At 55.9% G+C, this 26,013-nt stretch overlaps 1 protein-coding gene and 1 long non-coding RNA gene across 2 annotated transcripts in view; one reads left to right on the forward strand and one right to left on the reverse strand.

Annotated features, from left to right (window-relative positions):
* Nucleotides 1–19,694, reverse strand: part of LOC122460997 — a 32,769-nt gene extending 13,075 nt beyond the window's left edge. Inside the window, exons 1-2 of the long non-coding RNA XR_006282680.1 lie at nt 19,594–19,694; nt 6,575–6,700 (exon numbers count right to left, since the gene is read on the reverse strand). This is a non-coding gene — a long non-coding RNA (uncharacterized LOC122460997). The remainder of the gene's footprint in view (nt 1–6,574; nt 6,701–19,593) is intronic.
* Nucleotides 13,510–25,798, forward strand: NAALADL1 (N-acetylated alpha-linked acidic dipeptidase like 1). Its single transcript, XM_038410024.2, has 19 exons — nt 13,510–13,740; nt 14,179–14,365; nt 14,799–14,912; nt 15,976–16,098; nt 16,732–16,921; nt 17,613–17,706; nt 19,207–19,311; nt 20,075–20,160; nt 20,560–20,679; nt 20,873–20,958; nt 21,241–21,304; nt 21,737–21,804; nt 21,894–21,985; nt 22,458–22,548; nt 22,968–23,049; nt 23,151–23,327; nt 24,290–24,380; nt 24,832–24,924; nt 25,359–25,798. The coding sequence occupies exons 1-19, from the start codon at nt 13,517–13,519 to the stop codon at nt 25,525–25,527; spliced, it is 2,256 nt and encodes a 751-aa protein (XP_038265952.1). The 5' UTR covers nt 13,510–13,516; the 3' UTR covers nt 25,528–25,798.
* Nucleotides 25,799–26,013: the final 215 nt, after the last annotated feature.

A 26,013-nucleotide genomic window follows, 5' to 3' on the forward strand; every position in this document is an offset into this window, starting at 1 on the left:
TATGAGGGTGGCTAAGAAGTGCTGCTCAACCCAGTTTGCTGAGTCCAGGGACATATATAGGATCAGCTTTGGAGTGCCGATTAACCCGGTCCTCTCAGACGCACTCTGTTAATGTGTATGTGTGTTCGTTTGATTCTGGGGCTGGGAGAACCCAGCCCTGGGGAACCTAGGTCCTGCAGGATAGCTCCACTGGGAGGGAACTTGCAGAAGTTGTGCTCCATATGAGAACACAAGCGACACACATAGGCGCCAACTTTTCCAGGCGCACATGGGTGCTCGCCCCCGGCCCCACCCCAACTCCACCCTGCCCTGCCCCATCCCAACCCCTTCCCCAAATCCCCGCCACGGCCCCGCCTCCTCCCAGAGCCCACCGCATTCCCCCTCCTTCCCCCTCCCTCCCAGTGCTTGCCGCCGCGAAACAGCTGTTTCACAGCGGTAAGCGCTGGGAGCTAGGGGGAGAAGTGGGATGTGGTGTGCTCAGGGGAGGAGGCGGAGCAGAGGTGAGCTGGGGCAGGGAGCACCCACAGCGTCGGCGCCTATGCCACAAGCAGTACATTGATAGAATTACAGAACCTCCCCTCCCTGAAGAGTAACCCTGATAAATGAGTGTACCCTAAGTAACGGGCAAATCTGGTAAAACTCTATTGTGCTGGGCGCCACACAAATACCCCCTGCAAACAAATTATCCCCCCACCATGCCAGGCACTGCACAGACACACAGTCAGAGACAGTCCTTACCCCAAAGATGTCATAGTTTAAATAGACACCAAAGCCCTATATGAGAAAGAAAGCACAGAGTCAAATAAAGTGAAAAACCTAAATGAATCAAACAGTACCATAGATTCTCTAGGGATAGAAATTCCACCCTTGAAGAAGAAGAGTACAGCAGTAGGAAATTACCATCGACCACATGACCAGGATGGTGACAGTGACTGTGAAATACTGTACCCCAGATCAAAACAAGCGTAAGAGAACCAAAAAAATGCCACTATGGCTAAATATCAGAGTAAGAGGCAATTAGAGACAAAAAGGCCTCCTTTAAAAATTGGAAGTCAAATCCTGGCGAGGAAAATAGAAAGGAACAAAAAACTCTGTCAAGTCAAGTGTAAAAGTATAACAAGAGCAAACCAAGAGAGAGTTTGAAACACAACTAGCTAAAGATGCAAAAACTAACAGGAAAAAAACGTTTAAGTACATCAGAAGAAGCAAGCCTGCTAAACAATGAGTGGGGCCACCGGAGGTATCGAAGTATGAAAGAGCACTCAAGGAAGACAAGGCTGTTGCAGATAAGTTAAGTGAATTTGTTGCATCGGTCTTCACTGCAAAGCATGTGGGGGGCATCCCCACACCCAAGCCCTTTATTTTAGGTGACAAATCTGAGGAACTCTCCTAGATTGAGGTGTCAGTAGAGGAGGCTTTGGAACAAACTGATAAACAGCAGTTAAGTCACCAGGATCAGATGGTATCAGCCAAGAGTTCTGAAGGAACTCAATTGTGAACATTGCAGCACTATTAACTGTGGTATGTAACCTATCACTGAAATCAGCCTCTGTACCAGATGACTGGAGTGTAGCTCATGTAATGCCAATTTTTTAAAAAGGTTCCAGAGGTGATCCTGGTATTTACTGGCCAGTGAGCCTGACTTCATTACCAGGCAAATTGGTTGAAACTATAGTAAAAAACAGAATTTTCAAACACATTGATAAACACAGTTTGCTGGGGAAGAGTCAGCACAGCTTTTGTAAAGGGAAATCATGCCTCACCGATCTATTAGAATTCTTTGAGGATGTCAACAAGCCTGTGGACAAGGGGTATTCAGTCAATATAGTGTACTTGGACTTTCAGAAAGCCTTTGAACAGGTCCCTCACCAAAGACTCTTAAGCAAAGTAAACAGTCATGGGATAAGAGGGAAGGTCCTCTCATGGATCAGTAACTGGTTAAAAAGACAGGAAACAAAGGGTAGGAATAAATGGTCAATTTACTGGAGAGAGGTAAATAGCATTGTTCCCCAGGGATCTGTAATGGGACTTTTGCTGTTCAACATATTCATAAATGATCTAGAAAAGGGGGTGAAGAATTAGGTGGCAACATTTGCAAATGATCCACAATTACTGAAGATTGTTAAGTCCAAAGCTGACGGTGAAGAGTTACAAAGGGATCTCAGGAAACTGGTTGACTGGGTAACAAAAGGGCAAATGAAATTCAATGTTGATAAGTGCTAAGTAATGTACATTGGAAAGCATAATCCCAACTCTATATACAAAATGATGGGGACTAAATTAGCTGTTACCGCTCAAGAAAGATCTTGGAGTCCTCGTGGAGAGTTCTCTGAAAACATCGGTTCAATGTGCTGCAGAGGTCAAAAAAGTGAACAGAATGTTAGGAACCATCAGGAAAGGGATAGATAATAAGACAGTAAATACCGTAATGCCACAACATAAATCCATGGTTTGGGCCTACCCCTTGAATACTGCGTGCAGTTCTTGTTGCCTCATCTCAAAAAAAGATATATTAGAATTGGAAAAGGTACAGAGAAGGGCAACAAAAATGATTACGGGGATGGAATAGCTTCTGTATGAGGGAAGATTAAAAAGACTGGGACAGTTCTGCCTGGCAAAGAGATGACTAAGGGGGATATGACAGAAAGCTATAAAATCATGAAAGGTGTGGAGAAAGTGAATAGGGAAGTGTTCCAGAACTAGGAGTCATTTGATGAAATCAATAGGCAGCAAATTTTAAAGAAACACAAGGCAGGACTTCTTCACACATCGCAGAGTCAGCCTGTGGACTCATTGCCAGGGGATGTTGTGAAGGCCAAAACTATAAAAGGGTTAAAAAGAGAACGAGATAAGCTCATGGAGGACAGGTCCCTCAATGGCTATTAGCCAAGATGGTCAGGGACACAACTCCATGCTCCGGGGGTCCCCAAACCTGTGACTGCCAGAAGCTGGAACTGGATGACAGAGATGGATCACTCAAAATGGCCCTGTTCTGTTCATTCCCTCTGAAGCACCTGGCCACTGTCAGAGACAGGACACTGTGCTGGACGGACCATTGGTCTGACCCAGTATGGCCATTCCTATGATGAAAGGAAGGAGACAAAGCTGAGCCACAGGGAGGGGAAGGGACTTGCCCAAGGTCATGCAGCACGTCAGTGGCAAAGCTGGGAACAGTACCCAGCTTGACCCAACTCCCAGGCCAGTGCCTTACCCATCAGACCACACTGCCTCAAGAAACACGAACCCTTGTTAGCCAGCTCGGGTCAGTCCCAGTTCTATGGTGCTTGCGTTAACTCCGGGACCTATGGCACACGAGAGCAACGTTCACGTACCCGAGGCCCTGATGCTGGCACTGAGCTCTGGCCAAGTCCCCAGTGGGAGAGCTGTATGCAGCTGAGACAGAGGGCTCTTCCCAGCACCAACCAGACCCAGGACACCAGAGCAGGGAAGGGCCTCACCAGGGGCCTGGGACCTAACAAAGAACTGGTTACAAGAAGGGAGAGGTTAGTTTGAGAGACAGCAGCTAAATGCGCTTTATATACCATGTCTAAGAGACAGTGAACCTCACCCCATGCCATCTTTGAATCCAACCCCCCATCCCCCACTCCTTTCCCAGCGCTGCAGATAGAACCCAGGAGTCCAGGATCCTAGCCCCCACTGCTCTAACCCACCAGACAAAAGTTCCATTTTGGCAGAGTCAAAGGGTACATTTTGGGGGTTACAACGGCACATTATGGCTAAGATCAGGCCCCTGTTGTGCCAGGTGCTGCATAGATCCCTGACTGAAATGAGGGCCTCTATTTGTGCCAGGTGCTGCACAGACTCCCTGCCTAAAAGACAAGGCATGGGAGAGAAAACTGAGGTACAGAAAAGGTAAGAAACCCGCCCGAGGTCACACAGGGGCTCAGTGGCAGACCTGGGAATAGAACCCACATGTCCTGATTAGCAGCCCAGTGCCCTAACCACTGGCATTTGAAGCAAACAGGAATTCAGAGCAGCTTTTCCAGTTCACTCCTATCTGAGATGCCAGCCCGTGTCGCCGCCCATACCCAGAGTGGCTGTGCTGATGCGAGGCCATCCGTGGGTGCGGGAGGACATGTGGGTAGGTGGACATGACCAGCAACCCATCCTTCCTCCCTCCCTCGCCTCCATCACACACCCCAGCGCCCATCGTATTGACACTTGCTGCTTCTGCTCTACTAAGCCAGCTGGTCTGGTTAAATAACCATGGTGAGGGGTCGGCATCAGAACCAGGCAGGAATTGCCAGTGCTGTGAGCAGCTCTTGGATGGTGTGTCCCGCTCTGAGGATGAGTGCCTCAGCCATCCGCAGGAAATCCTACAAGAAAGCCCAGGGGAAGGCAGGGCCCTTCTCCCCAGCGCACTGGGACCAGGCTGATGGTGGCCAGGTGCATGCTGGGAAGCTGCAAGTGATGGAGAAGTTCTTCACCCCACTTCAGCGCCACAAGGAGGGGAAGGGCTCGGAGCGGGAGATGAGCCAGTGCCGCCAGCAGTGGATGGAGGGGCAGATCGACCGCTTCTCCTCCTCCTCTTCCTCCTCGGCTGCATCTTCCACCACAGCAGCCTCCTGGTCCTCTGAAGCCAGCCTGGAGAAGGAGGCCTTCTTGGGCAGCCCCATGTCCCAGCCCCAACATTCCCAGTCGTGTGTGGACATCTCAAGAGAAGCCAGGGCCTTGCGCCAGGGAGGGGAGGGGACTGCCGGCTACAAGGCTGTGGAGCCCGTCTCCTTTCCCCGGCTGAAAAAGGGGCACAGCCAGAGCGTGGACCGGCTGTCCCAGCAGCTAGATCCCCAGGAGGCCCAGTCCCCACCTCCTGCCCTGGGCAGCGGGGAGAGCCGGCTCTACAAAGCCAGCAGCCTGGAAAGGAGCTTGGTCTTCAATGAGCAGGCTGAGATCTTGGCCCCACGGCTGCACAAACGGGCAGGGGCCCCAGCACCCAGCAAAGGCATCCTCAAGAACGGGGCTGTTGCCAAGGGCGACGGGCTGCGCAAGGCCAAGTCCATCGAGACCTTCCCTGTGCGGGCAGGCGAGAGGGAGACCCAGGCCCCACCGTCCCCCAGGGCTGAGGAGGAGCTGGAGCTGCTGCTGGAGCTGGGGATCACCAAGAAGCACCACAGCGTGGACCAGATGAAACTAGTAGAGGAGAAGCTGAGGTTCTCCAAGTTCCTCAACGAGATCACCAGGCAAGTCATGAGCCCCTCCAGCCTCAGCTCCCTGGGCTGGAAGTCACCAGAGGCTGCCAGTGCTGGCAAGGGCTCCGGCACCGACAGCTCAGAGTCCAAGAGCTCCAGCAGCAAAGGCAGCTCCCAGGGGTCCCTAGCTGAGAGCCGGGAGGGCCAGTGCCAGCAGGAGAGGGGCCCCCACGTCAAGAGGAAAGGCCCCCAGGGGGATCACACCAACCCAGCTCCCTCCAGGCACATGGACAATGTCAGCAGCCTGGAGCTGGGCATGGCCCCACAGATCAGGCTGGGCGGCGAGGAGCAGAAGAGGCCCGGGGAAGGCAGGCCAAGCCATGGGGAGGAGACCGAGGGCCACGAGCAGCCTCCTGCCCCCAGGAAGGTGGAGAAGGAGCGGGCCAGCCCCCCCAAGGAGCCCTGGGGCAAGGAGCAGCCTGAAGGGACAACACAACAAGGCAAGGCCCACTGCAAGGTAGGTGGCACTAGTCCCTCCAGCACTACGGCCCCACCCAAATCCCTTCCTGACCTTCCCCCATCCCCCCAAGTCACCCAGGCCCTGCAGCCCCAACGGATTCCCCCACTCGATCCCTCCTGGGTCACTCGGGCCCTACAGCCCCAACAGATCCCCCCCCGACTCCTCCCAGGCCCTACAGCCCCAACAGATTCCTACCTGCCCCCCCCCACCTCCTTCAGGTCACCTAGACCCTGCAGCACTATCAGGTTATCCCCTCTGCCCCCTACCAGAATTACCTACACCCTGCGGCCCCAAACAGATTCCCCCCAACCCCACCAGGGTCATCCTGCAGCCCCAACCTCCCAAAACCCCATCCCATCTCCACATTCCTTGCACTCGCCTGCAGCACCAACCCCACCTCATACCCCAGAAACACCTAGATCCTGTGCCACCCATCTCCTCCCGACCCTCCCCTTCAATCACCCAGCCAACTGCAGCCCCAGCCCCAACCCCACCCCCAGAACCAGGTCCATCGGCACGGTTGTCCAGACAAAGGGCCAGATACAATTCACTCTGCAGCCTGTCATCTCCTCCCAGGGAGCAGGGGGTCTACCTCCAGCTCTGGCATGGGAGGGGTCTAGTGGGTTAGAGCGGGGACTGGGAGTCAGGACACCTGGGTTCCATTCCAAACTTTCTGTACGACCCTGGGGATAAGTCCCTTCCCTGCTGTGTGCCTCAGTTTCCCTCTGTGTTCAAGGGGGCTATGTAGACTCACCCACTCTGAGATCTTGTGCTGGACATGGGTGGTGTTTTACAAAGACTCAGGTTGTTGATGAAGTCTGTCTCCGTCTGTCTATCCAGGAACTGCAGCCACAGGCAGCCGATACGGAGCCAGCTAAGTGAGTATTGAATACATACCACATACCTTGGCGCCTCCAGTCAAGAAGCATGTTCCATTTAAGCTGCGTGTAAGAGACAGAGGTCACTGTCCCGCTCTGCTCAGCACGAGCGAGGCCTCAGCTGGGATGTTGTGTCAAGTCTGGGCCCCGCACTGTAGGAAAGAGGTGGACAAACTGGAGAGAGTCTAGAGGACAGCAACAAAAACGATCTGAGGTTTAGAAAGTCTGACCTGTTGGGCACATTCAGTCTAGGGAAGATAAGGCTGAGGGCGGACCTGATAAGAGCCTTCAGTACGTTAATGGCTAGTACAGTGAAGTCGGAGATTAGTTGTTCTGCAGCACACAAAGGAACCAGCTCCACTCCCAGCAAGGGAGATTTACATTAGACGTTAGGACAAACATTCTAATCCTGAGAACAGTTAACATGGGAACAGGTTACCAAGGGAGATGGACGAATTGCCATGATTGGAGAGTTTTGAGAACGGGTTGGACAAACATCTGTCAGGGATGCTCTGTGTTTACTTGACCCTGCCTCAGTGCAGGGCACTGGACTAGATCTCTCTCGAGGTCCCTTCCAGCCCTACACTTCTGATTCTATGCCCAGTTCTTACATATTCCCATCCCTGTCCCTGTCCTGGAAAGACCGAAGGCAGCTTGAAGCCTCCTTTATACCCATACCTTAGTGTCAGGACAGTTTCAGTGTTGCTCAACCTCTGACTTATAGCTAGAGCACAGTGTGAACAGCGGCAGAGAACGGCCAGAGCACAACAGGCTCCAACCGCATCCCTGATCCACCTCCCATGGCCCCAGGGGGTGGGGGAGAGAACAGCCAGAGTGCAGTGCGCTCCAACCGCATCCCTGACACCTCTCCCATGGCCCCGGGGGACAGAGAACAGGTATAGCACAGCGCACTCTGACCACATCCCTGATCCACCTCCCACGGCCTCCAGGGGGCAGAGAACAGCCAAGAGCACAGAGCACTCAGACTACAACCCCTCTGCTGAAAACAGGACCAGTGCAGGGGAGGGGGATCCCAGGGGGCAGTCTCCACCCCACAGTGTACAAAGGGGCCTTAGTGCCCCAGAGATTCTGGCCCCCAGAGGTGTGAGGGACCCTGCACTTGAATACATGGGGATGGGGTGTGCTCTAAGAGCCCCCAGCAGCCTCGGAGTGGCTCTGCAGGGGGAGCGCCGATGGAGGGCTGTAGGCAGCTAGGCCCATGGTCTATGGGCAGAGGGGGGCATGCAGCTCAAAGATCTAACAGGGGAACCAGGCCAGCAGCTCTGGCCCAGATGGATTCTGGCCCTAGCTCCAGTCACTCCAACTGGGTCCAGGCTTTGACATGACAAGACCTCTGGGGCTCAGATTCCCCACTGCCAGTGCTCTCTGTGACCCCAGGTTGCCCAGAGACTGTGGCGTGGAGCAGGCGGAAGGAGCAGGTGCAAGGGCCAAGTCTGGCCCTGCTGGGCAGCAGGATCTGCAGCAGACCTGGGAAGAGCTGGAGTTGCTGAAGGAGAAGTTCAGCAGGTGAGGGATCCAGAAGCCTGGCCTTTGGGGGGTGGGACCTCCTCACAGCCACTCCCCCAGGAGGTTGCGTCTATTACAGTCCTACCCCCTTGTGGGTTGAGTCTGCTGTCATAGCCACACCCACCAGCAGGCAGAGTCTAGTATAGCCCTTCTCCCCTTGGGGGCAGAGCCTGCTCTCCGGTTCACTCACTTGGCGGTTGAGTCTGTTATAGCCCAACCCCTCTTGGAGGCATCAAGTCTATTCTCACAATCCTACTTCCTTGGAGACAGGACCCTCCCTCACATGCACAACTAACCTGTGGGATTCCCCGCTGCAAGTACAAAGAGCCAAAGAGTTCTGATTGGTGGAGTTGGCTTTCCAGTAGCACCTCCTGCCATTGCACAGCTCTGAGTCCCTCTCTCTCTTCTCCCTGAGGTTCAAGTTTCTTGTCCCCCTAGGCCCTTCTGGGCACAGTCCCACTCATGTGGCATGGCTCCCCTTGGCCTCCGCTGCACTGCCAGCAACACAGAAGCCTATAAGAGACCAGCCCCCATTAACAATAATTATGTCTATACTGAGAGACGGTAGAGATTGGGAATGTATCCCACTTCCTCCACCAATCACACACTGAGTCACATGGGTTCTTAGTCTATATGTGCCTCTGTCGGGCACTCAGCAAAACTGGGTCCCGAGATTGATCTCGCATGCTAAGCAGAATTATGTCTCATTAGTACTTGGATGGGAAACCTCCAAAGAAAATCCACAGTCCTGTAGAGGGTGGGGTGTGGACTCAGTAGGGGGGGCTTTCCTTCACAATCAGCACTGACCCCAATACCCCAGCACAGTGCCACCCAAAGCAGGCTGCATCTCAATACTGGGCAAGAGATCATTATATAAACAGCTCCCATGCCCTCCCCCCCAGAGGCGGCTGCATCTTAGCACCGGACGAGGGATCCCTGTATGAACAGCCCCCATGCCCCATCCCAGCACCAGGTGAAAGATCTCTGCATCTGTAGGGAGGTTTTCAAGACTGTCTCAATCTCTTGTCTGTTTCCCCCCAGGCTGCAGGAGGACTATTCCAACACCCAACGCACCAACCAGCTGCTGGAGGAGAAACTTCACCACATTGTAAGGGGAGCTTCATTGCTGGCGGGGAGCATCCCCAGATTTGGGCTTACAGACCCCACCATTGAAAGGGAGCAACCCCATGGTCAGATCCATGTACCCTGGACACTCAGCTGCCCAGACAGAGAACAACCCACTACCTCATTCAATGTAGGCTCTTATACTGGGCGCATCACCATGGTATCCGAGCCTCTAATCCATACATTAAGTGCAATGTGTAGCTACATTCCCGAGGGACGTGGGGTCCAATTTTTCCACCCCACAATCTCTCCCATAGTTCTGATGAGACATGAAGCCAAGTCTCTCTCCCCTCCTCCACCCCCTTTTGGGGTATACAGCTGCCCTGACAATTTGCACAGAGGTTTGGGTATTAACCCGGGTATCCCAGCCAAATCCCAAACCATTTCATGGCCCTAAAAATTGCTCCCTGCCTGTCAGTTTCAATCAGACATGGGATCATCCTACATGTCCTATCTTCAAATCCTGTCCAACATTGTTGTGCAGATGTTAAACCATCCCCATGCTCCACCCCAGAGCACTGGGGGCCCAGGCATCCCGACTCCCAGCCTCCTTCAAGCACTAGGACATTCTTCCCCTGACTCTCTCATCTTGCTGTCCTAAGCATAGGCGATGACTTCTACTCGCGCCGGTGGGTGCTCAACCTCCCTCTGCCCCCGGTCCCGCCCTGACCCCTCCTGACCCCATTCCAACCCCTTCCCCAAAGTCCCTGCCCCAACTCTGCCCCTATTCCGACTCATTCCCTGAATCCCCGCCCCAGCCCCACCTCCTCCCCTGAGCGCACCATGTTCCCGCTCCTCCCCACTCCCTCCCGGACTTGCTACGGCACCAAGCAGCTGTATGGTGGCGGCAAGCGCTGGGAGGTAGGCGGAGGAGTGGGGACGAGGCAGAGGAGGAGGTGAGGTTGGGCGGGGAGCTTGGCTCCCGGTGGGTGCAGAGCACCCACTAATTTTTCCCCATGGGTGCTTCAGCCCCGGAGCACCCACGGAGTTGGCGCCTATGGTCCTGAGCCCTTTGCTGTCTCTCTCTCCCCGCAGGCTCAGAGCATGGCAGCTGAAAGACAAACCCTGAACCAGCGCATTACTGAGCTGCTCGAGAGGCTTATTAGTGCCCAGAACACCATCTGCACGCTGGAGAGACTCAATGTGAGCTCAGGGGTGGCGGGCGGCCTGGGGAGCACAGACTGGGGGAGCATGGGGAGTGTTCCTAGCAGGGACGGTGAAATGTGGGCTATGGGGGGGGAGCAGGCAGAGGTGGTGCTGGGAAGGAGTGGGAAATGCTTCCAGCTGTGGAGTCAAAAATCCAGTACCAAGGAAATGTTGCTAGATTCCGGAGCCAGTGGCAGCCTTGTATTTTTAAAGTCCAAGAAGTGAGGAATTAGTGCCATGTATCTCTGGAAAGCTGGGACTCAGAGAGACCAGGTCTAACCCCCACGATGTCAGAGATACGGAGCCTCAGTCTGCCACCAGCCCTAGCACTTTGCGACCCTTTCAAACTTCTATGGCCTCAGGGAAACAAGCTCAAAGGTAATCAGAATGATGTGACTGGGGGAGCCAATAGCTTCACAATCCTCAGGGCTACACATAAAATCCCAGCTTTCCATCAGGGCAAATCTTGCGTTATTAGCTTGAAGACTTGAGGAGATACTGCACCTTAAACAGCAAGGGCTGCAAGCTTTAGCAGTTTTTGAGACTGCTAAACTCACACCAGAGTTACAGAGGGTAATCAAACTGACGGGATTGATAAATCCAAGGGCTCAACAACCATAGAGCTCGAAATAAATGCCTGACACCACTGAAAAGCTGAGGGTACAAAGCATTCAGATATAGCACTCGCGATTAAGGAGATATCGGGCTTTAAACCACCACTGGTCCCTCTGTCTCATTGCACTGAGCACGGCCATGCTGGGCTGGTGTAACATCCCCTCCCCCGTCCCCACAGATCTCGGCGCTGCTGTCAAAATCAGCGGGGAAGCACCGTCACATGGAGAAGGCCAATTCCGCCGACAGCCTCTACACCCTGCACATCTCGGACGTGGCGCCCCCTCCCGCCTTCATGGACAGTGTCTCTGATGCCCACCCCAGCCAGTCTGACTCAGCCACAGAGGCCAACAAGCCGGGCTGCAGCTCTGAGTCGGACACAGCCATGCCCAACGGAGACAGGACTCCGGCGCCCAACTACCACAGCCTCCCACCCTTAGGGCAGCTGGAAAGCCACGGGAGAACCATGGCCTTCATGCCATGGAAGCAGCAGCTGCCTGGGGAGCTGCTGGAGCACGTCAACTCAACAGAGAGTGAGTGCAGTGCAGAGGAAGGGGCCCAGATCCACGCTCTCCCCATGCCGCACTTCCTCTACCTGAGGCAGGAGGCGCTGGTGACTCCCTCCGTGCCCAACCTCCCGCCCACTGAAGCCCTGCACCCTCCCTCCCCGCAGGGCCTGCTGCTCGGTGGGCGGCTGGAGCTAATGCCGATGCCAGAGCTCAGCAGCACCGACAGCTCTGATGGGGATGAGGCCTGGAGCCAGGGCCTTGGGGAGAAGGAGCCAGGGGTGTGTCTGGATTACCAGTCAGCTCAGAGGATCCTAGACAGCCTGCTGAGGCAGCACCAACACCTGGAGAAGGAGCCGGCGAAGGCGAGTGGAGGGGGCTATCAGGACAGGAGCGAGATGGGCCAGGCCCAGGGGCACCAGCACCGGATCCACTACTACTGGGACTTCCAGAGCCCGGGCAAGAAGCAGCCCCCGCTGCACCAGCCCCAGCACAGAGGGGGGTCCCTGCCCCAGGCCAAGGGCGAGAAGGTGTTACAAAGGGAGCAGGAGTGTGGGGATGGGGTGATGGACTCCACACTGCTGTAAGGGGGCCCATAGGCAGATGTGACCCCCACCCCACAGCCACTTCATTGTCTACCCCCTGCTGCCCCCTACCACTTCACTGTCTACCCCTCACCACAGCAAGGAATCCAGCGGATCAGAAGCACCCCACTGAGCATAGGGAACTGTAGTCTGGGTTTGCTACAGACTGCCTGGGGGACAGACAGAACCGGGGTGGGGGCACGTTGACCCAGAGAGATCTGTGAGGAGAGGACAGACAGACAGCCCAGAGAAATGAGAGGAAACAGATAGAGATAGACACCGAGAGGGATGGGGTAGGGGATGGACAGACAGAGCCAGAGATGGTGGGGGAATGGGATGGGGACAGACAGGCAGACCCAGATAGAAAGGGAGGGGGACACAGATAAAGGAAAGTAGGGGGGATCCCACAAATCCATGTGGGGCCAGGAGCATCAATCCTGGGCTGACCCCTATGGCTGCACCCCACCCTGCTGCTCTCCCCACCAGCCCCACCTGCATAAACTTGCATTTACCTTGTTGACTGTGATCTGATCCGCCCTCACCTCCCCATCCCGCTGTACATAGGGTCCTGGACCGAGCCACCAGCCTGACCCAACCCCTTTTAATTAAAATTACAGACACCACCGTTAAAGGAATAAATTCCTCAGGCCAACGGGTGTTTGATTTCAGCCCACGGAGCTGGGCCGGCACACGGGGAAGAATCACCCGGCGCCGAGATGAAGTTGCCTCCAGGGTGGGACCCGGGGCTGCTTATAGAGAGGTTCCCTCAACTAGTGCTGAGATGCAGGTTCTGTCCCCAGCTCTGGGAGGGGCATGGAGTCAAGTGGGTTAGGGTGGGAGGCTAGGAGCCAGGATGCCTGGGTTCCATTTGCCCGTCTGAAAAAGGAGATCTATCTATCTGCCAGTCTCCCTGCTCTATCAAATGTCTCCCTTCCTAGAGCCAGGGATCAAACTCAGGAGTCCAGCCGCAACTCCCTGCTCTAGCCAACATACTCCACTTCTTCCCCAGGCCCACATGTAGGACCCAGGGTCCTGACTCCCAGCACACACCCCCAACTTGAACCCACAAGACTGCATGCCCTTCTCAGAGCTGAATATAGAACCCAGGAGTCCTGTCTCCCCTTGGGAAGCTCTCAACCCACCAATGCCCTTCCTAATGGGGGTGGGGAATGGAACCACCAACCGCCTTTCATCTGTTTCCTGATTCCCATTTATGGGACAAGGCTTTATGGGCCAGTCCCTTGTGTCCAAAGGGCATCCCTCAGTGCCATGAATTAGGAGTACTGTGTGGGGAGGGAGATAAGGCTGCTAGGCTGGATCTGGGAGCTAATGAGTAACCCCATGAGCCCTGGTGACAGTATCAGAGGCATGGGTTGATCCAGAGGGTGTGGGGCCCCATCTGCTATAAAGGGCCTACCACACCCACCTCACCCCTAGAAAGAGGCTGGAGCCCATGGCAGGCTGTGGGATGAGCTGGCTGAAGATCCTAGGGGCCGTGATCGTGGGGGCCCTGATGCTGACGGTTGGAATTCTGTTGGGCCACTTCGCCATCCCCAAAGCAGGGAATGGCCAGGGGGCACCCGGCCAGGGGACGCCCAGCTGGGTGCAGACCGTGGGCCGGGATCTGAATGAATCCCTGCTGCAGAGCTTCATGGATCAGGTGGAGAGCGGGAAGATCCGGGAGAATCTGAAGTAAGGAGGGGAGGAACGATGGAAAAGCCCCATTGAATTCACCCACATTCAGGAGATCCAGGACTCCTGGGCTGCAAGGCAGGATCATCCCTTACAGCCTATTCCCACCCAGGGGGACGGGATCATCCCCTACAATCTATCCCCCGCCCCGCCCCATCCCCTGGGGATAGGACAGGATTTTCCCATACAATCTAGTCCCCCCTTGGGCCAGCTAGTCTCTTCTCAACCTGTGACCAGATTGGAACCAGTGCCCCATCGAGGGAGAGGCCCTGTATCCCTAGCTTGTAGCCCCAGTTCTGGGAGAGGAGTGGTGTTTAGTGGTTATGGCAGGGATGGGGGGAGGAGCTGGGAGCCAGGACTCCAGGGTTCTATCCCCCACCAGAACCTGCAGTCCTGAGGGAGCAGTGATCTCAGGCACTCCCCTGTACCCCTCACCAGGACCCTGGCCTCCCAGCCCCACATGGCTACAACTAAGGGGGATGAGGAGCTTGTGAAGCTGCTGCTGAGCCGCTGGCAGGACCCGCAGATTGGTCTGGACAGCATCAGTGAGGACGTGTACGGCGCATTCCTGTCCTTCCCTGACCCACAGAGACCCAACAGCGTGGCCGTGGGTGTGTGTGGGCAAGTGAGGGCTGGGTGTGTGTGTGCAGGGCACGGGGCTGTAGTGGTGGGATCAGGGTACTGGAGGGAGGGCTGGCGGTGGAAGGAGGGCAGGAAAAACTGGGAGGCAGGGCAAATTGGTGCAGGGGTTTGGGGCACACTGCGGCAGCTGGGGTGCTAGACAGGCCCTGAGGCAGCTGGGGCTAGAGAAGGGACAGGCAGCAGGGACTGGAGCAGGTCTAAGAGGGAGAATGGGGCAAGGGACGGGATAGGCCAGGAGGCCAGGGTGGGGGGGAATTAAGGCAGCTGACGACAGGGAGCTGGAGGGACGGGTCTGGGGACAGACAAGGGCAGAGAGGGGCAGGGAGAGATGAGGCAGATGGGGGCAAAGGTCAGAACGGGATGTCCCACAGCAGGCACCCCACAGCTGACGAGATCTGCCTCCACCCCCAGTGGAGAACAGCAACCAGATCTTCTCAACCCGGCGCAGCGAGAAGAACGTGACAGCGGACCAGGCTCATGCAGATGTGGTTCAGCCCTATGCTGCCTACGCCCCGCCTGGGAACCCCAGGGTATGGAGCAGGGCTGGGTATAACCCCTCGAGACCTCCTCGCGGCCTCAGCTCTGACTCTCCCACTGCACCCAGGGGCTGTCAGACAGTTATCTTATCTCCTCTCCCAATCAGGACCATGTCCCTTCTTTTATGAGCCCATCAAGGCTGCTAGGGGATCTCTGTCCCTAGGGTGACATGCCAACCACTGCGTATCTATGGAGACAGACAATTCCCTGTCCTGCCCAGGTCCTCATATAGCCACAAACTGCTGTCACCAAGCCAACAGCCACTTATCCCCAGCCAGCCACACAGGTTGTCACGCCACGTCTCTCCAGACAAACAGCCACCCAGACAGGTCACCCTGTCAACAGCCATGTGTCCAAAGAGACAGTCACCCCAAATGTCACCACAAGACAGCCACGTATGCCCAGAGACAACAGCAAGCACCACACGGGTTGTCACTCCAACAGGTGGGGTATCCTGAATGGCTGCCCTCAGGCTGTGGTAGCAACAGCCATGTATTCCAAGACAGACAGCTGCCCCCCACATCCCCATGCTGATGACCACATGACCACGGAGCCAGGCAGACGTATTGCCCTGCCGACAGCCACACAATCCCAGAGATAAACAGCGAGCACCACACGTCATCCTGCCAACAGACATCTCTCCAGATAAACAGCCACCCAGACAGGTTGCCTTGCCAACAGCCATGTGTCCAAAGAAACAGTCACCCCAAATGTCACCACGAGACAGCCACATATCCTGAGACAAACAACGAGCACCACATGTCATCCTGCCAACAGCCACGTACCCCCAGAGATACACAAACCACCACATATCCTGAGGGATAAACACCCCTAACACATTGCTGTGCCAACAGCCACGTATTCCTGGAGACAAACAGCCACCCCTCAGCCCCCATCACCAAGCTGACAGGCATGTACCCATGGAAACAAATGGCTGCTCTCACATCAAAGACCCAAAGACCCTGTCCCCTTGGCAACTTTATCTTGCCCCCTCCACCACCCCTCTGATCCTCTCTTCCGCACGCCCTGGGGCTGACTCCTCTCTTTTCCCCTCAGGGGAGGCTGGTCTATGCCAATCAGGGCAAGCACAGTGATTACCAGGAGCTGGTCAACATGGGCATCAACCTGAATGGCACCATCGCCATCACCCGCTATGGGGGGGCTGGCCGTGCCGCCAAGGTGAGGGGAACTCAGGGCCTACTGGCCACGGACACCAGGCTGCCCCCTCATGTGGCACTGAAGAGGGGGCCTTTGGGCTTCCTTTCCCCTCATCCAGTTGCTCCCTCTCTGCCCCCCCATCCTAATCCCCCCATCCTTTGTCCCCCAGTTTTCCATCCCATCACTTCTTTCCCTGCTCCCCATCCCATCATCCCCTCCCCATTCCTCCAATCCCTTTCCCCCCAATATCTGACCCAAGGCCCCTTCTCCCCAAGTCCAATCACCCCTGTTCTCACTCCCCCAGTTCCATCAGCTCCAGCACTTTCCGCCCAAGGCCTGTCCCCCCAAAGCCTGATCAGCCCCAGACGGGGCATTGCACAGATCTAGGGGTGGGGGATGCCAGAAGAGTGGCCCACCTCAAGGTGGGGGGCTGGATGGAACAGTCACAGAATGCCATTGCTGCCCCCCAAGGGGATGGGAGGGGAAGTCCAGCTACAAGAGGGGGAACTGAGACAGGAATAAGAGAACAGCTCACCACACATACTCCAGTCTGGGCCACAGTGTGTGTGGGGGACATTCCAGCTGCCATTCCCGTTCCCCCTGGTAATGGTGGTGATGATGGAGTGGATAATCTGACTGACCCTAACCCTCTAGGCAGTGAACGGGGCAGAGTTTGGTGTAGCTGGCGTGGTGGTGTATACAGACCCTGCAGACATCAATGATGGGCGGGCGTCCGAGGAGGAGACCTACCCCAACTCCTGGTACTTGCCCCCCTCCGGTGTGGAGCGGGGCTCTTACAATGGGTACTTCGGGGACCTGCTCACGCCCTACTATCCTGCCAAAGGTAACATGTCTGGGCAGGACAGGGCGGGGCGGGACTGGCTTTGACCCACAATGCCTCTTGCTGTTCCCTCCCATGAAGAGAAGAGAAGTCTGTCCCAACCCCCTGCTGATGAGGCCAAGGGCCTCCTTGAATTCATCCCCCCATCCCTGCTCTTGTTCATCCAGATGACACTCCATCCTCTGCCCCCAGCTATATCCTGTAGCGGGAAGTTCTGCAGATTAACCAAACCCATGGGGAATTGCTGCCCTGGAGTGCCCCCTATTCCCTGGACTATAGGAGCCCATCTGGCCTCCTCCACCCAATTCACCCGAAATCCTCTCCTTCCGCCACCATCTGCACAGAACCCAAAAGTCTTGTCTCCTAGTTCTACGGCTCTAATCATGAGACACCACTCCCCTTCCAGAGCCAGGAATAGAACCCAGGAGTCCTGACTCCCAGCCCCCTCTGCTCTAACCACTAGACTCCATTCCTCTCCCAGAGCTGGGATAGAACCAAGGAGTCCTGACTCCCCAGGCCCTCTGGTCCTCCTTGTGTGGAATCACCATCTGGGGTATGTCCCCTGCACCCCATCAGATCCAAGTCTGGATTGCCCACCATCTTTGCAGCAAATGACCCCCCACCATCCCAAACAGGGCACTGGTGGAAGGGGGATAAAAAGCCTCCTTCTGATTCACCTGCCTCTCTCTTGTAGAATTCACCTACAGAATCAAGGAGTCAGAGATCCAGGGGATCCCGCCAATCCCAACCCAGCCAATTGGCTTTGAAGATGCCCAGACACTAATCTGGTGGGTGACCAATTCGGTGGAGTTGAGGCAAAGAAGCTGTGAAATCTGGCTGAATCCACCCCTTAATGCATTTCAGTGCCCACTACCCATTAGACTCGCAATCATCTCCCCTGGCCCTGGCGTTGTTCTGTAGCAGGACATAGCAGGTGAGAATGGCTGCTGGCTGGTGCACTGGACTGGGACTCAGGACCCTTGGGTTCTATTCCCGGCTCAGCCACCAGCCTTCTGGGTGACCTTGGACAAGACACTTCCCCCTCTTTGTGCTTCAGTTTCCCCATCTCTAGAATGGAGATAATGGCATTGACTGAAAAGCACTAGATAAGAGCTAGGGAATATTACTAATCATGGAATAGTTTGAAAGGGGAATACACATGTGCACCATCAGCTTTAGCCACTAGGTGGTGACAACAACTCAGGCCCCAAGTCCGTTTGTTAAAAACGGTCATTATTAAATGCAGAGAAAGAGTGCAACAAAATTAAATGCAGCTGGACCACTGCCCCTCCACTTCTGATTCTGGCATTGATGCACCACTGAGGTCAGGAAATTCACCTGAACTGAATTACTTTGATCGTCAGCAATTTGGGGCAAGGACCTCAGCCCCAGGCAAGAGACCCCTGTATAAATGGCCCCTGCGCCATAACTCAGAAGCGGCTGCATCTCAGTAGCGGGGAGGAATCCCTGTATACATGGGGCTTCTGGGCACTACCACAATAAGATCATAAATAACCCCCAAGGCAACGGGAAATGCCTCATTCTCTCACAGTCCTGACTACAGCATTGTACACCTGCTGTATTGTACATGCCATGGCCCCTCCATAAAGGGCCATGTAGATTTTATGAGAAGTGGATTGAACAGCCTAATAGCACAATAGCACAGGTTTACAGTATAATGTATATATGAAGGGGGTGAGGTTCAATGGATAGAGCAGGAGGAGCTGGAAGTCAGCACTCTGGGTTCTCTTTCCAGCTCTGGGAGGAGAGTGGGGTCTAGTGGTCAGAACAGCAGACCTGAGAGCCAGGGTTAAACTGTGGTGGAGGGTAGGCTGGGAGTAAGCACTCCTGGGTCTGTCCCCAGATCTGGGAGGGGCATAGGGCCCAGTGGGTTGGAGGAGAGGGGGCTGGGAGTCAGGTTTCCTGAGTTCTTTTCCCAAGTCTGATTCCCTGCATGCCCTTGAACAACTCACTTCTCCACCTTGTGCCTTGATTTCTCCATCTATAAAATAAAGACACCCACCGCGCACTTCCTGGGTAGTGTGGGGGTCCCCAGTGTTTGAACTGTTCAGGGGTGTAAAGCACTTGGAGTGTCCCAGGGAAAAGATGCTGCAGAGTAAACAAAGGAATGTTATTATCAGGAGTGAGAATGCAGTCTTCGTGGCCAGGGCAGAGCTGCTGAGGAGACTGACAGAGGAGGCTTGGTGGTTTTGCAAGGGCAGCAAAAGTGGTTTGCGGGGGGCAGAGACTCTAATAACCCCATATATCTTTGGCTCTATATCTTCTAGTAACCTGTCTGGCCCTGTGGCCCCCGCGTCCTGGCAGGGCTCTCTGGGCTGCTCCTACCCTGTGGGGCCAGGATTCCGCACAGGGGGGCTGTTTCCCAACACCAGGTATGGATGTATACACGTGGTCCAGGATTGCATCCCACTCCCACAGCTCCCACCAAAAGTCACCTGGGAATTTCGACTTCCCCCTCCTTCTCCAACGCTCACTGTGCTAACCCAGCCCCTCGGACCCTGCATTCCCTAGTGGTATGTTTCCAGCAGTCACAGAGTAGTTAGATCAAACCATACAGTCTTCTTGCTGGGAGGCGACACTACTTTAGGTCTCAGGAGTCAGAACAAGAACCCAATCACAGAGCAAGACAAAGCCCAGAGGCACAGCTCACTCACCTTACTCCAGGCTGGCTTTCTGCAGACTGGCTGCTGCTAGGCCCAGATCCATGCTTCACTGCCTCTGGGCCCCCTGCCTGCAAGCAGGTCCAGAAAAATCCCTGTGATTTTAAAGTGATCACAATCTGAACAGGTTTCAAGTTACCACATCAAGACCCTAGCTGACCCCAAATCCCCTCTTCACCACTCTCCTGGCACTGACCCCAACTTCCTCCTTCACCAGCTCCCATCTCCAGACCCATCCAACTGTACCAACTCCCCCTGGACCCTACTGCATTGTTACCAGTTTCCCTCCCTGACCCCCATTGCAATGACCCAGACCCCGCAACCTCCCCTAGGCTCCTCCCATGCTGGTCCCAATTCCCCCATCCCCTGTTCCCCGCTCCAGCCCCCATCACGTCAACCCTCTACTGCACTGACCCTGACACACACACCGCAACCCCCATTAGGCTGACCCCAGCTCCTCCCGCTCTCCCCACAGCGATGTCCAGGTCAACGTCTACAACCAGCGAGTCATCAAGAATTCCTCCAATGTGATGGGGTTCATCCGGGGCAGCGAAGAACCTGGTGAGTGTGTCCCCCCTGAACAACCACCAAGCACCCCCACACCTACCACCACTCCCACCACCCCAACCCCCTCTCCCCCGCCCCACAAACCTGGAGTGTCCCCCACCCTGCCCCATTCACCACATTGGGATACACCTCTCTCCATGCCCATTCCCCCAACCTCTCATTCCCTCCTCCTCTCCATGCCCTGGAGCACTCCTCAGTGGGCTCCTCTTCCCCCTATGCCCAAGAATGCTCCCCGGTGACCCCCACCCTCCTCCAACACTGCTCCTTTATCATCTGGGTTCACAGCCGGCAAGCTCCCCCCACCACACTCCATCCTGAGCAGCCCCCCCCAGCACTCCCCCCAACATCCCGATCAGCAGCAGGGCTCCATCTCTCTCCTCGCCCCTGCCCCAGACAGGTATGTCTTGTACGGCAACCACCGAGACAGCTGGGTGCACGGAGCCATCGACCCAAGCAGTGGGACGGCTGTCATGCTGGAGATCACCCGCGTGCTGGGCAAGATGCTGAAAGAAGGTATGAGGGCTTGGGGGGGGGCGCACAGGGGTGCAACTATCCCCAGTGCACAGCTAGGGAAACTGAGACACAGAGTGGACTTGCCTTCGAGGTCAGCCAGCACATCAGTGGCAGAACCCAGGAGTCCTGACTCCCAGAACTGCCCTGCTCTAACCGCAACGTCTGAATCTCCAGGCCGTGTGTTTCTCCACAGGGAAGTGGCGCCCCAGAAGGTCCATTATCTTTGGCAGCTGGGGGGCTGAGGAGTTCGGTCTGATCGGCTCCACTGAGTACGCAGAGGTAAAAACCCGAGAGAGAGAGGAGAGGGATTAACAGCGGCTCCCCTTTGGAGGGGATAAAATGGGAGGGAGGGTGGGTGGATGGGGCTGCTGTCCCCTGCTGCATCCAAGCAGACCTGCACCCAGGTATGTGCTGAATGTACTGTAGCAGAACAGGATGTTACAATGAGCCTGTCACTCCCTGCACCAGATCCATGGGCCCAGCCAGCCCAGATCAGACCCATGGGCCCATGCAGCTCATCTGATCCCATTGCACTAACTGCTGGGTCTCTCCCTTGCCCAGGAATTCTACAGCAAACTGCGGGAGCGGAGCGTGGCCTACATCAATGTGGACATCTCTGTCTTCGGTGAGCGTCCGTCTGTCCTGCCTTCCCTCCTCCGTGCTTGCTGTACCATCCCCTTCTCTGCATTGTGTAGAATGGCCGCGACACTGGGCCCAGGCGGGCTGGGGTGTTTTGGGGAGGAAGGGATGACAGGGAGCGTGCGTTGTGTGAGGCATGTGCAATCAGACGGGCACAAGTGCGAGAGCCTGCATGCAACTGAATACGTGTCTGAAGAGGTGCAGCTGAATGGTTGTGGAGAGTACACGTGCTAGAGGGTGCAACTGAACAGCCATGAAAGGGAAAGCATGTGCCACATAAGTAGGTGGCAGAGAGTGCAGGTGATGCTGGTCTGGCTGTGCTGTGGGTCTGTTGATGCTGCAGAACCCCAGGGAGTGGTGGGTCTCCCTGTATGATCCGGCACAGCCCCTAACATTGCCTCACCTGTGCTTTCCACAGCCAACGCCACCCTGAGAGCCCAGGGGACACCACCTGCCCAGAGTGTCATCTTTGCAGCTGCCAAGCAGGTACCAGGGTGGATCAGAGGTGGAGGAGGTGTGTGTGTCGGTCCCCTCTCCTACTGCAGGGGAGTCTGACTCATGTGAACTTATTCCAGGTCCAGACCCCGGCCAGTTCCTCCATGTCCGTCTATGACAACTGGAGAAACCACTTCAACCGCATCAGCCCCAGCTACGGCGTCATCCCCAAGTGAGACCCCAAGACTGTGGAAGCCACCACCCAGGCCCCCATACTCCAAGGGTGGATGATAGAGAGTGGAAGGGACAGGAAAGGGGCCAAGATCTTCTCCTCCCCACCCCCTTCTGTGGCTCAGATTGAAGAGAAAGCTTCATTGTTGGGGGAGTAGCAGACGCGGGATACTGGACTGGATGGGCCCACTGTTCTGATCCACGGAGGGGGATAGTGAGCTAAACAGGCCCATTGGTCTGATTTGGGGCGGCAGAGAGGGAGAATACCAAGAGCCTGAGCAACTCTGAACCATGACAACAGCCATAGAACATACCAAAGAATGGGGGCTTGGAGATCTGCCCCTGTAGGCAGGGGCCACATCAGCAGAGCAGGAGATGGCAAACTCTGCTCTCCACCCAGGGATGTTTCCCCTTCCCACTGTCTCCCCCCTGCCTGGCCCTGAGTCACTCACCCATCTCCATCCCCCACACAGCTTAGGGTCCCTGGGTGCCGGGAGCGACTATGCCTCCTTCATCCATTACCTAGGCATCACCTCCATGGACATCGCCTACACCTATGACAGGGTAAGGACACCTGCTGCTCTGGGCTGAGCCTGTCTGAGCCGCCCCCTCCTGACAAACACGGCCTCAATCCCAGATCCCTGCCCACGCGGGGCATTTACTGGGCGCAGAAAAGAGGCAGGGCGAGTGCAGAATTGGGCTATCTCACTGCTAACCTCTGCTCAGTGGGGGGGCGCACTCTCCTCAGTCAGTGCTGACCCCTGTGCTGTGCCTGGGGGGCACTGTATTGCAGGGAGTAGATTGGGGGGCCCAGTAGAGGGCACTGTCCCTCACAGTGCTGACCCCAATGTGGGGCTAAGGAGCTGGGCAGGTGAGTCAAGGGGAGGGTTTGCTGGGGGATCTCACCTCACTAGGGGAAAGAGGGGGGCCTTGGGATCTGTGCCCCTTTTGTTTTCAGCTGCTTTGCCCCTTCCCTGCCCTAGAACAAGACATCTGCTCGGATTTACCCTGCCTACCACACGGCCTTCGATACCTTCGACTATGCTGACAGGTTCATCGACCCAGGTAAAGGGGCGTGGCATTCACCCTGGGCAGGCATGGGGGCCTGGGTATTGTGGGGGGAAGTTTAGGATGCATCTAATCCCTTTATCCCCATTTGGCCACAGGGTTCACCAGCCACCAGGCCGTGGCCCGTACGGTCGGCAACGTGCTGCTACGGCTGGCTGACAGCCTTGTCCTCCCCCTTAATGTGAGCGACTATGGAGAGAAGCTGGATGAGCTGTACAGTGCGGCTGCCCAGGGGGACTTCCTGGCCAACCTCACTGCCAACAATCTCTCTCTTGGTGCGTGCTGGACTCCTAGGTGTTATCCCCAACAATGTCTCTCTCACTGTGGGACTCCTAGGTGCAGGCGGGTGGGACTGCTGGGTGTTATCCCAAACAATCTCTCTCTCAGTGTAGGTGGGCGGGACTCCTAGGTGCTATCCCCAACAATCTCTCTCTTGGTGTGGGTGGGTGGGACTCCTAGGTGTTATCCCCAACAATCTCTCTCTCAGTGCAGGCTGGACTCCTGGGTGTTATCTCCAAAAACCTCTCACTCGGTGCGGGCGAGTGGGACTGCTGGGTGTTATCCCCAACAATCTCTCTCTCTCTCTCGGTGTGGGTGCGCAGGACTCCTAGGTGCTATCCCCAACAATCTCTCTCTCAGTGTAGGCCGGACTCCTGGGTGTTATGTCCAAAGACCTCTCTCTCGGTGCGGGCGGGTGGGACTGCTGGGTGTTATCCCCAACAATCTTTCTCTCAGTGCGGGTGGGCGGGACTCCTAGGTACCATCCCCAACAATCTCTCTCTTGGTGTGGGCGGGTGGGACTACTGGGTGCTACCCCCAACAATCTCTCTCTCACTGTGCTTCAGGGTAGGGGCTCAGTAGGGGGTGCTCTCCCCTCTGGGTCAGTGCCAGCTCCAATGACCAAGTGCAGTTCCGCTCAGCAGCAGCTGCATTCCCCACAGTCAGTGCTTTCCTCACCATGGTGCTAGCGGGCGCAGTGCTGCAAGATGGGGGGTTCAGCAAGAGGCGCTCTCCCCTCTGAGTCAATGCTAACTCCTGCACTAGGGGGCACTGGCTGCAAGGAGCAGAGCAAGGAGCTGCTCTCCCCTCGCAGTCAGGGCTGACTCCAATATTTCAGGGGCCCATAGCCTGGCTTCCCTGGAGAGCCCAGATTGGTGTGGGGAAGGTGCTGATGGGGACCATAGGGAAAAGGGGTTGCAGACCTGCTCCCTTACACTTGGTCCTGTCCGCCTTGCAGACCCTTTGAAGGCTGCGATTGGTCGGTTCAAATCTGTGGCTGCTGACTTCAACCAGCGAATAATGAAACTGAAGGAGGAGGAATCTCCCAGGTGAGACCTGTCCCTGACTGCATGTGCAATTGCACTGGTGGGTGTCCATGCCTGCCTGCCTGCCTCTGTACAACTGCACGGGTGCACAGCCTGGAGGCACTGTCCTGCAGGGAGTGGTCACGCATGTTAGCATGTTCACATATACATGCATGGCCATGCTTGTGCAAACATGTCACCTGTGAGGGTTGGGGAGTCTCCCTTATCTACAAAGTGCACATAATCCTTGGACCCAGGGAAGCAGGGGTCTGTTGTCCTTAGTGGAGACCCCTCTGCGAATAGAGCTTGGATGGGGGATCTCTTCCAGTCCTCCAGAAAGGGAAAGGTTGGGACAAGATCACAGGCCTGGAGAGCAGTAGGCAAGGCTGGATGAGATGATGGAGCCCCCCCACAGGACAACTGATGTAAGAGGGACCCTAATCCTACTCTGGTCTCTCCTTCCCACCCACCCCAGTCCTCTCCAGATCCGGATGGTGAATGACCAAATAATGCTGCTGGAAAGGGCCTTCCTCAACCCCCAGGCCTTCCCCAACAAGTACTATTACAGGTAATGCCATGTGGGGGGCTGGACAGGACACCTTGGTTCCATTCCCAAGGGCCCATCCTCACCAGTCCCTAGTGGATCCTGATTGAAATGTGCTGGGTGAAAGGGCATCAGCAAGAGAATGATGTCTAGGAGGGGCATAGGGTCTAGTGGTTAGAGAAGAGGGGTCTGGAGTGGGGATTAGGGTTTACAGCCAGGGAGCTAGGAGTTGGGACTCCTGGGCTTTATCCCCAACTCTGGAAGGGGAGTGGTGTCTAGTGGTTCAAGCATGGGGGGGGGCTGATATTCAGGACACCTGGAGTCTATTGCCAGCTCTGCCGCTGACTCCCTGCATAACCCTGGGAGAGCCCCTTCACCTCTCCATGTCTCAGTTTTCCCATGTGTATCACAAGGCTAACATGATACTGACCTCTCCCATTCTCTTTCCAACTCCTCAGCCACGTGATCTGGGCATCCAAATCCTCTGACCAGGCCACCTTCCCAGGACTGGCCGACGCCTACACCAGTGCCCTGGAGACAGGGGACTGGGACCAAGTCCAGAAGCACCTCAGCATCGTCGTGCAGGCTGTGGAGAGCGCTGCCTCCACCCTGGAAGCCGTGGCCTAAAATCTTGGGGTCCACCCCAGTCCCACCCTGTCACTCAAAACCCAGCAACTTACACAGCTCAATTATCATACTCAGGAGGCAGTCCTGGCACCCCATCAATGCCAAATGCCCCCTCCGTGCCTTGTGCTGAACTGATGGCGTCCCCTAGTGTGGGCATTGAGGGGAAGAGCATGACATCCCCAAATCCCAGTGAAGTGGGGTAACCTGCTCTCCCTGGGATCCCTGACTGATTAGCCTCCACCACACCTCCCTAACCCAGCCTGGACTATTAAAGAACAGATGACAGCAGCAGGTGCTTCTGTTTGTTCATATGGTTGGTGGGAAGAGTGGAAGGTGAAGCTCATAATGGTGCAGGGAGGTCATCTTGGCCCGCAGGAGCTCTGCTACCACAGTGCAGTGGCCAACTTGGACGTACAGGCACTGCTGCCACCATAGGTAGGGCAGCCATGGTGGGGCCCCTGGGCCTTGCACCCACAGTATTGCCCC

The sequence above is a fragment of the Dermochelys coriacea genome, chromosome 7 (assembly GCF_009764565.3).
Source record: "Dermochelys coriacea isolate rDerCor1 chromosome 7, rDerCor1.pri.v4, whole genome shotgun sequence".
NCBI lineage: Eukaryota > Metazoa > Chordata > Testudines > Dermochelyidae > Dermochelys > Dermochelys coriacea.